Below are 13,433 nucleotides of genomic sequence, written 5' to 3' on the forward strand. Positions count from 1 at the left end.
TGCCTCGAATCATCATAATTTATTGCAGCATTTTCACTAATGTTATTTTTCTTCTCCTTGGCAAATGGGCAAACTGAGTTTTGTAACAGTTTGCACTTGTTTATACAAGATTAAGTTCTATATGTAGTTATGCTGTACATCTGTGTTGTATGAATATATTGCTTTGTGACTTGTAAAAGGTTGATGATCTGTATGACTTAATATTATTTTTAAAAACGAACAGGAGTGTGTTCTCTTATGATTTGGTGATAGGATGATCACAAAAACCAGGGCAACACTTTGGGAATCACTACTAGTTAAATAGTACCGAATTTATTCTTTCACATGTGGTGATTTTATGTTCATAACTCCTGTTAATGGCAATCAGAAATAGAAATTTAAAATCCAGGCGTGTCAGTATAGACTTTGTATCGTGGAGTTGTAATAATTTTAAATTAAGGAATTCAGTTCAATTACATGTATTAAGTTTGATTCCGTCCATGAGGGAGCGGTAAATTAAAAGTTGGATGATCATTATATCACTTTATTGAGATGGTAATATGAACTTAGCACTCAGACTTATTAGGACATTCACGTACTGGAATAATTTCACTGTGACTCCTCATTCACCTTATTAACTCAGCAGAGACTGCTGGGCATGCAATATGCTGTAACAGACAAGATTAGTTAAAAGAAGGGGTTAAAAATATATTTGATGAGGTAGCTGTGATGGTAGAAGTGTTGGAAGAAGCTGTGTGGGGTATTTCAGTACAGCACAGACATCCTTTCTAAGGCGGAACAGGTCCTCAGTGAATAGATTGTTTTTCAGGACTGTTCCTTCTCTGGAGAAATTCTGTGGATCTTTATGAAGTTTAAGGATTTGTCTGACATTCAGTGTGGCTGCAGAGCATCTGAAACCTCCTCATTGTTCCATGGTCAGTCTGGAGCAAGGCTCAAGGAGCCGTTCTATGTTGCTCAGCTCTTGGTCACAGAATCCCAGAATAGTTTGGCTTGGAAGGGACCTTAAAGCTCTTCCAGTTCTCCCCCCCTGCCATGGTCAGGGACACCTTCCACTAGAGCAGGTTGCTCAGAGCTCCAGCTTTTTTGAACATTTTCAAGCTTATCCTGCAACTCCAAGGTCTCAGTCCTCTGAGTGACTGTGCAGTCACTGGGAAGTTGCCTCTAGAGCACCAGTTACATTCCAGTCCCCACATTTGAAACAGCATCAGCCACAGCCATGTTGCTTTAAACTGAGAAATGGGATTTACACAGGTGTTTGTGAACAAGTTTGGAAGTTTTAGCAGAAGCTAAAATATTGCAGTACTTTTATTCCTGTAGGGTTGGGCGATATGTTTGGCGTAGAGTAAGTTTGTTCATTTTTTACTGCTACTCTCTGAAATAGTGGTGATAAAGTTAAACAAGCTGTAGTGCTGAAAATTGGAAGAAAGATATTGCATTTCAGTGATGGAGCTTTTTATAATTGTTAGCTTCCTCTGGTTTTTTCAAACCTCTCCAATTATTAATCATATAAAAATATGGTTTTAATAGCCACAATAAAAGAAACTAAACTAGTGAAGTGCAGCAACTTTAAGTTTATCCTTTTGACAGTAGAAAATAATTTCTGTGACTCTCTCAATGAGAGCTCCAGTCAAAAAGTGATTGAATGTCTGTGGTACAGTTAGACATCCACAGTAGTAGAGCTTTCTAGTTTCTTTATTGCATAGGCAATGGCCATAAGAAGACTAGATTTGGCAGAGCCTTAAAACTGAGATTGTCAGGAGCAATTTCAAGGGTAAATTTAGTGTTAGCACCAGTTCACAAACTGTCTGAAGAGCTACACTAGCCCTGAACTTGAAGACACAACAGTTTTACTATTGCTTTCTTTTAATTAATCTGACTTTTATTACCTATTACATATTATCTTCATGATTTTTTTATTCAAAAAAAGGAAAAATTGTCAGGGTTATAAAGTGAATAAGCAGGATTTATGTGGCCACAGCCTTTGTAGCTGAGTTTTATGTTTTTTATTAGCAAGCCAAGCAAGATGTAGCACGCACTAAAAGTTTTACTACATTCTCCTGCTATTGCTTTCAACTTCCTTTCCTTACATTTCAGATGTTTAGAAAATAATTGTGGTCATGATTAACATAGTAAAATACTGTGTAAATGTGTTGTATTACAGTTACTGTGGACACTGGAACGTTTTGAAATGGAGTTGTTTCAGTATTAATCATACAGTAGTGTTTATTGACTATTTGGCTGATGCATTGCACTGAGTATCTTCATTTCTTTCATACTCTTCTAGAAAAGGATACTCCCTCAATTACAGAAAATATTTAAAAAAGATAAAATCATCCACAGCTGCTATATTTTATGTCAATTTTCCATCACTCTTACAGCAAAGCATTTAATATTAATTTAATAGTTTCCTGCTTAGTATTTGGTATCTTCTGAAGCCACCTACCTCCAGTGCACCAAGCTCGAGTTACTCAGAGAACAGGGTTTTCGTCATCAGAAAGAGGGAAACAGGAATAGATTTGAATCTTTCTTAACTTGCTTTGGAACTGGGGTTTGAAAACTCCATAATTTACTTTTAAGTGTTTTCACATTTACTTTATTTTTGGTAGTCTGAAGACAGACTATCAGTCTGTCAGACAGATTCATTCAGTGTGAGTGATTACAACCAAGGTTATTTTCATTCTTACTTATATATTTCTATTTTAAGAATGTCTTGTTTATTTTTACCCTTTGAATGTATGAGTTCTTAGTTACCTCTGAGTTGTTTTGAAAACTGTGAAGGTTTGGACAAAATCTGAATGTAAAACTCAAGTCCTGTTGTGAAAACTATATGTTTAAGAAGGAGCTTCTGAGTAGATCTACTGACTTCCATGGGAATGCTTTGATATTTAAGAAATAAAATGTGGCAATTTCAATATATTTAAATGTGTTTAAAAAGAAAATATGCAAAACATATCCTCCATAATACAAGCCTATCAGATTTTCCAGGAAAAAGAAGCAAACAGTTATTAAAATTCTCTTTAACTTTGTGTAAAACCAGCATTTCAGTGGTATGTCTGTAGCTATCAGTGATTAGTGCAGTACTTTTTCTAAGTACAGAAGAGCAGAGATAATACTGAGTCTTGGGTGAGAACTGAGGATAGAGTATTTTCTTGAAAATATTTAGTGGTACAATTACGCTTGTGTGAGTCTTGGACATAGACAGTAGCTATGCCCTAAGAAGAATTTAATCATCATTACTTTCTTCTCATTTCTGAACAGAATATCCAGTATTTGCTTTTTAAATGGAATGTGTGGATACACTAGCACCTGTGGCTGGCTGGGCACCTTGTGCATGTCTTAACTGCAGTCTTAGAATGACCTTCACCATTTTCAAATGGGAACTACTGATGATAGTCATCAATTCTGGCCAAAAAAAGATTGCTCTGTCTCCTCCCTCACACAGTTGCATTGTGAAGCTACTTCTGTTTGCCTTCAATTTTTAACATCTGAGCGAGGAGAAACGTAGACTTTCATGTAATAATGATATAGACAAGGTCAAGCTGTGATTTAGACCAACTGATTTGGATGTTTTCTGTTTTCTATTAAACTCTACTGCATTTTTCTCAACGGTGAGATGATTTAGATCAGTTCCACTTATCTATTCATTGCCTTCTGTATGTTTTGACAAATGAGTCTCTTGTGTCTTCCCCGAGGAAAAAGAAAGGTGTAGACTTGCTCTGAAGAGCCCTGCTATCAGAAAAGAAAAGGCAGTCTTACTGTAAAAATCAAAGACAGGACAGAAAAGAAAGATTTCCAAGAGCTTTAAGGGTAAATTGCTTTAATTGCATAACAGTTTCCATCAAGACAAGATTTGTTTCATTTGGAAAAATTAAAGAATGGTTTGAGACTCAGAGGATATGAGTTGAGTTTAGCAGCTGTGCCAGAGAATTTCAGCTTGGTCTGGGGTAAATTGTAAATCCTCATATTGTTCAGACTCTTAAATAAAAAGGAAAAAAACCATATACACACACCACAAACAAACTAAAAAGGGAAGGTATTTGTCTTCCTTCTGGTTTGGTTTTTGTTTTCAGACCTGTGAAGTGTTGGGGCATGAAATGCCTTTGAGTTCCTGCAATCCTGACTTTTGTAGTTTACTGCCTTTTATTTTAGAGAGCTCTGGAAATACTGTGTGTAAATAACCTAAGAGTCATGGCAGCTTTCTGTGGGTGGCTGATAGGCTGTTACACCTGTGACTTTAGATAAGGGGTAGTGTAGCTGTGAAGTGACAGTTTGGGCAGTGACAATGTACTGTCTGCTTTTACCATTGCCAGTGACATTGTCAGAGGACATTGAGAATGGGTTTGGTTCACAGAGATTCTTTCTGAGATGCCTTTTTGAATGCAATGTTCCTTGCCTTTGATGATAAAGTAATGGGGTGTTTAATTTCACAGGCAGGAAGGGCATAGCTTTCTCTTTCATATGGATGTAAGGGAAGCTTAATAGGTTTTCATGTTTGTCAGAGTACAAATGTCTAGTACATGGCAGATACAGGAGTGAACAAAACCGTGTTATATTGCTTTGACTCCTTAGCACTCGGTACATTTTCCTGAATTTTGGCATGCACATGACTCTTCCCAGTGCTGAAGTAGCATCAGACTTTGCAATCAGTGTTTGTAATAAACATGTTTCACAGAGCCTTGCTATGCAAGGTCTCAGCTTGTATAATAGATTCTCTGTTCCCCTAAGGATTTAGCAATTGGAAATAATAGAATAAAGATTAAATAATGACACTTCATTGCCCAAATTTGTTAGGGGAGAAGAGCTGTCTTTGTATTAGCATTCTTGAACATTTTTACTGTAGGAAGCTCTTAGGATAAAAATACCACATTTATTTTCTAAGGATAAATATTCATATCTGGGGAAAAATAATCTATATTGACCTTTAATTTCGTAGGTAGTTTGTGTTCCTTTTGAGGAGCTCAGAACATACATACTGAGCAATGCCTCACATAAACTGAAGTTCTGATACCTTGTTAAATGAAGACAGTGATAATCTATCCTGGAAATACTGTGAGAGAACACCTTAGGCTGGTATTGCATCAAAACTCCTTGGTAGCTTTCTCAGGCAGGAAATCAACTCAGAGGAAGACTTGATAAATTCACCCTGTGACTACCACCTGGTGTGTGCTGGAGAGCTCCTGAAATCAGCATTTCATGGGGCCAGGATGAGCAATACCACTGTTGATGCCACTCAGACCCAGCAGTAGGAACCATAGCTTTGAATTGTCTCAACAGCTGAGGCCAAGTGCCTTGTTCTAGTAGGATACAGGATTATCACTGCCAAGAGGAAAAAACTGTAGTTTCAGAAGTACTTCAGATAGTCAGGAATGGTCAAAATATTAATATTTTATATTATCCTCTTTTTATGATATTTTTGAATGTTACAGCAATCATTTCCAGCAGTAGTTCCTGAAGTAGTATCTGGGGATTGTTTTCTACTGGAAAATGCAAGACTTTCAGTCACTTCTATTCAGACTGCCTCATCTTTCCTAGATTTGTTTCACTCTGAAATGACTGAGTCTGGTAGCATTTACTAATTGGTTTGGCTCCAGAAAGTGAATGAGAACAGTTTGCAAAAAGCATGTTTATAGTATGTCTTTTTTGCTTTATAGTTTTAGTTGTTCAAATTTGCAGTGCTTGAAAGATTAAACTTTAGTCAGACAAGGAGTACAGAAAGCAAGATTTTCATGAAGGCAGTGACACATACTGGGACTATACTCACTTCTAATTAATCTCCTTACTCTGCTCTTTAGTCTCTATGTAATAAATACCACAGATTTATTTTAATCTTTCCTAACTTTGGAAAATCTGTGGATTTTTCTTGAAATGGACTTCAGAGATCTGTGAGAATAGTAAGGCTGAAACACAATCAGAACTTGGCATGCAATTCTATAAAAATCTGGAACTTTAGTCACAAATGTATTATGATTCCTGCCTATATTAACAATGCCAGATTAAAGTAACCCTTATTTATTATCTTGTGATTGAAGCCACAGTCCACTGAAAATGTCTTCCAGGTCTTGGGTCTGTAATAGATGTGCTCACACTGATCATTAAGTCATTAACTTAATTATCTTCATAATCATTTAAAAAGTTTGACTCTGGTTAATAGCATCCTTGTAGAACGTGCAGTTTGGAGAGCTTCTGAAATGGGAGACAAAATTATATTCTTTTGATAGTTTGTAGTTCTGAAATTTGCTGTATGCTCATTCCTACAAATTAACGGGGTGGCTCCCACCGAGTTTAGTGCAATTTTTTAAAAAGTTAGTGGTTATCCCTGCTGTGTGTGTGCATTTTCAGGTTAAAATACATTCATTTCATTCCCTTTTTAATCTCTGGTTGATGGACATTTTAAAGAGTATGGCAATTTCCGTCTTTCCTTTAAAGCTTCTCACAGCAGAATTTCATGAATGTTGCAAACACAAACCATCAGCCAAGTCTTCAGCAAACTGTGGTGTCTTGGGAAGTGGTTTTGTAATGACTGGTGCAGTCCTTAAAATATATTGTGCACTGTTGCCCTCCTTACATTCTTTAATGACAATCTATTTTTAATAAAGCCATTTAGCTTGGTTAATTAGAGTTAGTAATAAATCTCCTAGTCTGCTGACTAATCTTAGACCGCACTCAAGGAAAATGAGGCTGCAAGATTAACTGCATGTATTTTGACTTTTTGTGAGTGTTACACTTGCAAGGAAGATCTTTTGAAGAATACAGTGGCTTTGCCTGTTAATGCAAGTCATAGAGCTAACCTCCATGGAAAATAGGGATAGAGAGCAAATGGAAAAATGGAAAATAGCACATGCCAGTAACCTTGCAGAGCGGGGCTGATATAAACCTTCATTCCCAGTTCTAGTCCGGTGTTTTGTCAGTAGAATGCCGGTTTTCTTAGCCAGTTTTTCCCATGAGGCTTCTTGCAGCTGCTGATGTTTCTTTCTCTACAATTCATGTGAGATGTTGTGATGCAGCTTCTCTTCCCTGCCTGGTGTGCCTGGAAGCTTTCTGGTCCTTGTCCTGAGCTTCTGAAGTCTCAGGTCAAAGCAGATCCCTGTTAATCCCACCTGAACTGGCTCGTTGTACTGCACTGCACTAAGCCAATGGAATTCACTCTTGGTCTCTTCAGCTTTTCCCTGAGAGTCCCTGGAACAGACTAAAGCCTGTACAGGCTCACAGATGTTCTCAGCTAAATTCTATATGATCATACTTGTCTAATCTGCTTTTTGGGGCCTGTTAGCTGTACATGGGTGAGGCCAAGTGGACTGTACAGTTGTGACCTCAGACTGTGGTCTGCTTCTGGTCAGACTGTACAGTGTCTTGCAGTAGGTCAGAGACTCACTGTGTACCTAAATACATGCATTTGATTCTGGCAGTTTAGCTCTGTCACCCAGTCCCATAGTAACAACTTTTTCTTTAGTTTTGGTCATTTTAAAGCATGTACTTTAACTATTTGTGATTTTCAAGCACATAGTTAACCATTACAAATAAATTGATACTCAAATATGGAGTCCTGAAAAAGGACTTTGCTCCAGGTCTGTAACTGATTGTTCCAGAGGTGCAGGTCCAAGGTAGATGCTGTCTCCCTGGTTTGCTGCTTTGGAGAGGCTGTCAAAGCTGTATATCCAGAGCTGCCTGTTACTGTAGTCCTCGTACAAGCTTTTTTCCATTTATAATCCTAGTAGGAACTGTTTCATTTAGTTGATAATTCATTAATTACACCACAGGCTGGGCTGCACTGAGCTTGGTAGTACAACTCAGCTTTATTCTTATCATCTCCAGTAGGGGAGGTAAGCCTAGAGAAAATAAAGAGAAGAAGATAAAATACAATTTGGACAATGGGAGTAGTTCTTTAGGTCCAAACTGAAGGAGCCTTCCAGCTGCTCATTGATGAAATGGAAAGGTTTATAGAAGTTAACTTCTTCTAATAGTAGGACAAGTCACTGTGTCTTAAATTGCTAGTTTTAAACTTGCTGTTTAACAACTTCAAAACATTCTGTGTGAGGAAAATTAATTTACCTGAATTTTGACTTTAACTTTTGTCTGTCTTCCACAAAATAGTTACTAAAACAAGAGATTTTTCTGAATTTAATGTAAGGGATTTTATACTAACAATTCAACAACCTCCTTTTTTGAGCATCATAACTTACTCCAGTAGCAGGTACGTAAATGGCATGAACAATACAAGTATCAGGCTGAGGTTTTGTCACTTACACCCATATTGTTACATGAACTATTTTGTGAGTATAAATGACAGAAAAACTTTATTTGCCTTTTTTTATTATCTCTCACTGCATCCACAGTGGTGAGTGTCTTCTTTCCCATTACTGGTGTGTTGAACCACCTAAGTGGTTTTTTTTCTGTTTTGGAGGAAGGGGTTTTGCTGGTATGAACAGTGAATTCATACTTAGTTACAGCTAATGATTAGTACTGATGGTTGATCTCTTTCTAGAGCAATTTATATAACTGCCCAGAAGTTAACTCATAGGAATATAATTTTTAAAGAACAAACTAAGTGTTCAGTTGTTTGCTATAGACTCCAGTCTTACAGTTATACCTGCAGTAAGCTTTAACAGTATGTATCAAAATTAATAAAATCAGGATAACAGTGATTTAAAAAATGATAAAAATTGAATAGAGGAGAAAAATAGAGGAGGAAAAAATAAGGCAAAATTGTATTTTCAAAATAGTGGGTAATACATTGTATGATGTTATGTAGTGTTTCTGAGAATTAATAATTTTATGTTTTTCTCCAGGATTCAGAGTTCCCTGTTGATACTGAAGTGAACACATACCTCGAGTGTGCTAAGGAACATACTCAACCCCTGAAATCTGGAGAGTATCAACTGAGCAACATTCTAAAAGTGCACGACTTGGCAGTGAGCTGGTAGGAACCGTTAACGGTACATTAATTTTATTATGTACGTGTTGAGTTTTATTTTTCAACAGGTCATTGAGAAGCATTTACTGTAAGTAAATTTCTGAAAAATTATTGGCAGCAGTCCAGGGGGACTTTGTCTCCTGAAAAAATGTGAAAGGGGGAAAATGATCATGAAATGTGGTAGGAGTGTAAATACAGTAAAACTCCTGGGCAGAACTGTTTACGGATTGAGATTCATCTGTTGTGTAAGAAGGGTGGGATTTATAGATATGAAAATGGAAACCAGAGATAACTGTAAACTCAGGTTCTAGGAAACTGAATTATAATGCTGAATATTTTTGCAATTTGTATTTGATTGCAGTTTATTCCCTTGGGTCAAAAAACCAGAAGAGTTTAAATGTAGATTGGCTTGAGCGTGCAAATAGCCTGTAAGCAATGACATTTCAGGGCTTGTTAGCTGCAACTGAGGAAGAATGAACCTAAAAATGTTCTTTAAAAAATTAGACCTTGTAGCTAAGTTCTGACAATTCTGGCATATTGTCTAGGTATGAATGTATTTTTAAATTAATGTTAATATACTTTTGTCATTCGCATAAACTTTACGTAGGTTGATGCTGTCCTTGCTGTACTCAGAGTGCTGGTAGATCACTTCCAAAGGTATTTCCCTAAAGAAGAGCTGTATTCCTACACTTAATCAAAGAAACTTAATTTCTTGCTGTATCCAAGAACCATAATCCAGTGTAGTTATGCTTTAAGAGTCAAAAACTTGGGCAGTATAAATCTCACCCAGATGAAGAATTTGACAATTGACTGACTCGTTAAAAAAAATCAGTGTTGTGAAGACAGAGGGGGTACCATGTACACAGGACACAGAGTCAGAGCCAAGGGAAGCAGTGGCACACATGGGTGGGTACATGATGATGTGGGCATAAGGTAAGTTGGCTGTGAAAACAGAAAAAAGATCTTTGCCCATTTAATAATTACAATGCAAAGGTCACAGATACTTTCTCTAGGTGACTGCCCATATTTTGCAGTCAATAACCAGCACACTACTGGGAGCTTTGGCCTCACCAGGCAGGCTTCTGCTTAGTCTAAACTTTGGTTTTCTGTCTGGTTTTGAATAATGTTCTCCCAAATAGTTTAGTCATATTTGTCCTAGCATGAAAGAGAGCTTGCAACTGTGCTGCTCCTCCGAGGAGGCTGTAGGAAATCCACCCGAAATATTAGTGGGCTCTTTATCTGAAGAGCACCAAGTTCAAGAAGAGTGTGTTTAAAAAATACAAACTGAAAAGAAAACCAGTCTGGAGGAGGAAGAGGAAGACGCTTCCATACTTGGGAAGACTGGAAGATTTTCAGTGGATCAGGTAGAGTAACCATCAGTCACACTGTTGTAACCTGTACAGGCTGCATCAGCACCAGCTGTACATCATGGCAGGCTGCAGATGGGCAAGGCTCAAGTCATCATTTCCTTCTTACTCTTTGCCTTGTTAAGTCTCCCTTTACCTGTAGAGGAAGCCAGATTTGAGTTGCAAATTACTCCTGAATGTTGTTGCAAACTACTCGTGAATCTTACAATGCATAATGTGTAATTGAAAGTATGGGAAGCTCATGGACTAGTCAAGAAAGGAATTTCTATCAAAGCTTTTCCATTGTCTTGCAGCTGAACAACAGATAAATATCCTGCATGTTCATGTTAGACTATTCCTTGTTTTCTTTATCTTTCTTGAATTGTATTTTTATATCTTTCTTAGTGAAAGCATTTTTGTAGATCCTTACATCCAGTGCTTCTAATTATTGCTGGAAGAGATACTTTCATATGCTGAGGAATTCTAAGTATTTTTTGCAATCCACAACTGGATATCACACCTTAAGGATACAATGCCACACAAGAACAAAAATAAATTGGATGTCTTTAAACTTATTTGGAAACACTTTAGAACTTGGTTGGAGAAACAGCAACTACACTGAAAAAAAACCTGACAGTGAGGATGTGTATTTAGTTTCATATACTGAAAATATGACATTGACTTTCATGTAAAGATGATGCTTAAAAGAAAATGAGAGTCTGAGGTAGTGCTCTAAAATTAACTGAAATGCTTATTTAAAAAAATGTGATAATATAAAAGCAGTTGAAGAACAAAATATCAAAATGTTCTTGAAAAAATGTAAACAATGTAATGGAACTTTTCATTTGCTAAAAAAAAAAACCCCTGTGTATGTGGTGGGCCATAGTTTCTACATGGTTAACTATGTCTGAAAAAAAAAGCACTTAAAACTTATTTCAATTAACAAAGATTTTTCCTGGCTGAATACTACTGCTTAAAATCAGTCTTTTTAAGTCATGGGAAAATAAGACTGTCTTGTTTCTCTTGTTAATGCTAAAGGCTGTGTTGTAGGCTGGTTTGCCTTTCCTGAACATGTTTCCTACAGTATTTTTTGAACACCCTGCTCAATTTCAGACAAATTTGGCAGAGGAATAAGAGAGTCAGAAGTCCTGAGGTTCCCCTGGGTTTCAAGAGAACAGATCTCTGCTTAAGAAAGGGTCACTTTTAGGACCCTGTAGGCTGCAGGTGGCTAAGAACTCCAAGAGGGAATAGAAGTTGCAAGTACTCTATTTTTTTGGGAAGAGCTTCACATGGAGCTTGTCCCTTATTAGCTGCTATAGAATCCAATCTCCAGGCACACAGCTAATGCACATAGAGCTTGGCTTATCATTTTTAGTTTGACATAGCAGCTATTCAGTCCCAAATCTGGCTTTCCTTGGAAGTCCAAGAGGTTATTAAATGCATAAATCAAGATTTTTCAGAGAAGAATGACTTGGATTAAATTATCTGTGTAGGGAATTAAATAAAAATGGCCCATTTAAAGGAATTCTGAACTCTCACTAAATGTATTTCTGGTAATTATGATTGTCTGTTTGATTTTTCAGACACAAGGGGGAAATCCATATCCACTAGATGAAAGTTAATTTTTTCTTGTAGATCATAGGATAGATGGAAAACATTCTGTTGACTTATGAGGCCAGGTTTGCTTTTTTATGACTTAGGTTTTGCTCATGAGAGTCAGTGTATCAGAAAGACAACAGAATCTGGTTTGTCTGTGGGTATTACTGGATTCCTTTACATTTCCTTAGAAACTGGAACACCTGCAAATCCAAATTCAAGTTTTTACCTGCCATAAAGCTGATGTAGATTATTCTTCAGCCCTTCATCAGTATTCATTGAAACGTGTGTTGGCTGAGGGGGAGAACCAATCCCTTGGGAAACAATGTTGGTTTTCTGTGAAAGCTGAATGATTCCCACTTTTCAAATCATCAGGTGAGTGTTCTTTTCTGCATTAAGCTCACATTTCCCCAGTGTCCTTTTAAATATCCAGGTAAATCTTATTCTGTATATGACCTAATATGTGCACCAGGAGAGGTTTACATTAGATATTGGGAAGAATTTCTTCACTGAAACAGTGGTCAGGCATGGGAACAGGCTGCCCAGGGCAGTGGTGGAATCACCATCCCTGCAAGTGTTCAAAAGATCCGTGGATGTGGCATTTAGGGGACACATTTTAGCAAGAAACCTCAGTGGTACTGGGTTAACAGTTGGACTTGCTGATCTTAGAGGTCTTTTCCAATCTTAATAAGTCTACGATTCTATATTTTAAATGGATGTTTTACCTACTAGGCATACCTGCATAAATAGAAAATATATTGTATATTATTCTTGCTTACATGTAGCCTCATGTTCTCAAATCCTTTTTCCTTGTTTGATAGTTTGTCAAAGAAAAAGATAGAAAATTGCTAATGCTCTGCCTATGCACAGTAAAAATATGAAGCTGGGAGATAATAGTAAAGAAAAGCAAATACAAAATGTTTGGTGATTATCTTGCCTTTCCTGATGGGCCCAGTGAAAGATAACTTTTCAATAGGGACTAATTCATCATTATATCTTTTTATACTAGTTTCCCCTGTTTTTTATCAGTGGATTCCAGAGAAGATTTTAAAGAACTTGTCTCCTTAGAAACTGTGCAAATTGACTTGCAGCATAAAATTGTGTAATTGAAATTAAAGGTACGGTCTCACAGTGCCTCGTGCCAAGTAATGGAGGTGAAGAAATATTGCAGAACCATGGACTCTCTCCCTCTTTAGTTCCCATTTACTACTTTTTCCTCTTTAACTTATGAATACATATGACCTCTCAGGTGCATGTGCACATCACACAGAGAAATCAGCTTTGCAGGAAAGAGAATTGACATGAGTGTTGACATGAGGAACTTCTTTGGAAAGAGATTATAGCCTTAAATTTGCGGTAAAATGAGGATATTGATGTGCATTGTCTCTTTTGAGTTCCACATTTTCTTTTCATACAGTAAGGTCGTGGGGCAGACAGAATCTGGCAGTGTGTTAAGAACCCTGTGTTTTGTTTATGCCAGTCAGACTTTGATACCTGTGCTGAACTCTGTTTTGGTCCTTTATAGACATAAATCCCACTTTTCTATTTTGTTCCCAAACTTTCAGTTTCTTAGAGTCGCC

The 13,433-nt window shown here is 37.1% G+C and overlaps 1 protein-coding gene across 1 annotated transcript in view; it reads left to right on the plus strand.

The window, feature by feature from the left end:
- SPAG16 (sperm associated antigen 16) overlaps positions 1-13,433 on the plus strand; it is a 269,751-nt gene that overhangs the window by 45,116 nt on the left and 211,202 nt on the right. Inside the window, exon 10 of the mRNA XM_029959592.1 lies at positions 8,787-8,917. Coding sequence (XP_029815452.1) covers positions 8,787-8,917 — 131 coding nt within the window. The remainder of the gene's footprint in view (positions 1-8,786; positions 8,918-13,433) is intronic.

Source organism: Manacus vitellinus, unplaced genomic scaffold (assembly GCF_001715985.3).
Source record: "Manacus vitellinus isolate BGI_N305 unplaced genomic scaffold, ASM171598v3 scaffold_20_pilon, whole genome shotgun sequence".
Lineage (NCBI taxonomy): Eukaryota > Metazoa > Chordata > Aves > Passeriformes > Pipridae > Manacus > Manacus vitellinus.